A 1,748-nucleotide genomic window follows, 5' to 3' on the forward strand; every position below is an offset into this window, starting at 1 on the left:
ATTAGTTAGGTTTTGAATATTCCCGAGGCATGAAATGACTATCTCCAGTCTCCACATTCACTCGATTTATTGAAAACATTCAATGCACGAAACGAAAAGTTTTAAATATTCCACGTCTTTCTTAGTTGACTTTTGACTTAGATCGATCATATATTATCACAGGGTTGAGGGGTATTATTTCTTTGCAATTGAACCACAAAACAGAGGACACCATCCAAGAAAGAAGAAAAAAAAATCCAAGAATTCTTCCATTGCTTAAATGAAGTAATAAAGGAACATGTAATACAATGACAAAAAAATTTATTCATCTTTACAAGAAATTAAAAAATGGGAGAGGACGATGGATGCCTCGGATATCAACTGGAAAAGAATGGGTTGCTGATATTATCTCTATTAAATGGCTCATAATTTCTTGGTACTGAGATAACTTTTGGTCTTAATCATCCATATATGTCCGGAGTAAGCTCTCTCAATATTCGATCCTTCAGTGTTTTACACTTACGGCCATTCGAGCTTCTTCGCGTTTCATCAATTTCGTGAACTGTGAGGTTTTGAGCTCTAATTCCTTCCATTCCATGGCTGGTTTGCTCCCTTCTACTATCCCAGTTCCCGCATACAATATAGCACCAATGTCCTAGCATATTTCAATGCAAATTTATTTAGTTTCATCGATAAATTAAGTCGCGACGTTTTTTATTAATTTAATTCATATGTGCTAAGGTAATGCTAATATATATTACCTTGCCAACCAAGGCTGATCTGATTCCAACAGCAAACTCACTCTCTGCACCACCAAACCACCCGACAGGGCCAGCATAGTATCCTCGGTCGAATGATTCTGCATCATTGATTAATATCAAATGCATATATCAGTGTCATCTATATCAATTCGCAGAGCTAAAATGATGGTAAGAAATTCGAATTATGCCTTATAAGGCCAGCTGAGTAGTGTGTGCTTACCGGTTTCGATTATAAATACTCGGGCGTCTTCCATAGGCTGCCCACAAACAGCTGGAGTCGGATGAAGAGATGACAAGATCTTGAACTGGAAAAAATTTAAGTATTTAATCTCCGCTTTATATATATGATTCCAAGGACAAAGTTAAATACAATAAGCAGGGACCTCTGTGTGTGTATATATATATATACCTCATCATCTTCTTTATCGAGTGTGCCTGTGAGTTTAGCGTAAAGATGTTGAACTCGTGGAAGTTTCCTTAGAGCTTTGTTTGGTTCGACAATTGTGCTCGAACATATAGCCTAAAGACGTTCAAGAGTTATCATGTTAGAAATCAAACAATAATTTACCAACTCTCTAAAAATGAATCCAAATATTGCTTTAATCAGTAAATAAATGATGGATTATAAGCTAAAGTACTTACTTCGAGTTTTCTTCTGATACTTTCTCGTACTACTGCAAATTCATGGTGATCTTTAGGACTGCAAATGAATCACCAAACAAAATGATTCTTTACAGAACATTAAGCATTGAAGTGACACAATGACGTTTTAATAATTTGATAACTAGTTAATTACCTTGAAAGTAAATCGCGTCCTATCTCTATATCTAGAGCCTCTGACGTCCCTCTAGCTCGTGTAGCGGCCAATGCATCGCTGGTGACACTCAGCTGGTCTCGGTAAAATAGTCGTTCGGGCTAATCCATAATATATACAAAAAGAATATAAAAATACTGCAAGACAACAAATTCAAGGTGCCAAATAACAATAAGACTTGAAAATTTATACTC

The 1,748-nt window shown here is 36.0% G+C and overlaps 1 protein-coding gene across 1 annotated transcript; it reads right to left on the reverse strand.

Annotated features, from left to right (window-relative positions):
* Nucleotides 1-227: 227 nt before the first annotated feature.
* LOC140968254 (isochorismate synthase, chloroplastic-like) lies at nucleotides 228-1,663 on the reverse strand. The gene is made up of 6 exons (XM_073429161.1): nucleotides 1,537-1,663; nucleotides 1,383-1,440; nucleotides 1,150-1,260; nucleotides 961-1,045; nucleotides 741-838; nucleotides 228-634 (listed from the first exon to the last, which is right to left on the reverse strand). The coding sequence occupies exons 4-6, from the start codon at nucleotides 992-994 to the stop codon at nucleotides 485-487; spliced, it is 282 nt and encodes a 93-aa protein (XP_073285262.1). The 5' UTR covers nucleotides 995-1,045; nucleotides 1,150-1,260; nucleotides 1,383-1,440; nucleotides 1,537-1,663; the 3' UTR covers nucleotides 228-484.
* Between the last annotated feature and the right edge of the window lie 85 nt (nucleotides 1,664-1,748).

This window comes from Primulina huaijiensis, unplaced genomic scaffold (genome assembly GCF_012295235.1).
Source record: "Primulina huaijiensis isolate GDHJ02 unplaced genomic scaffold, ASM1229523v2 scaffold34327, whole genome shotgun sequence".
NCBI lineage: Eukaryota > Viridiplantae > Streptophyta > Magnoliopsida > Lamiales > Gesneriaceae > Primulina > Primulina huaijiensis.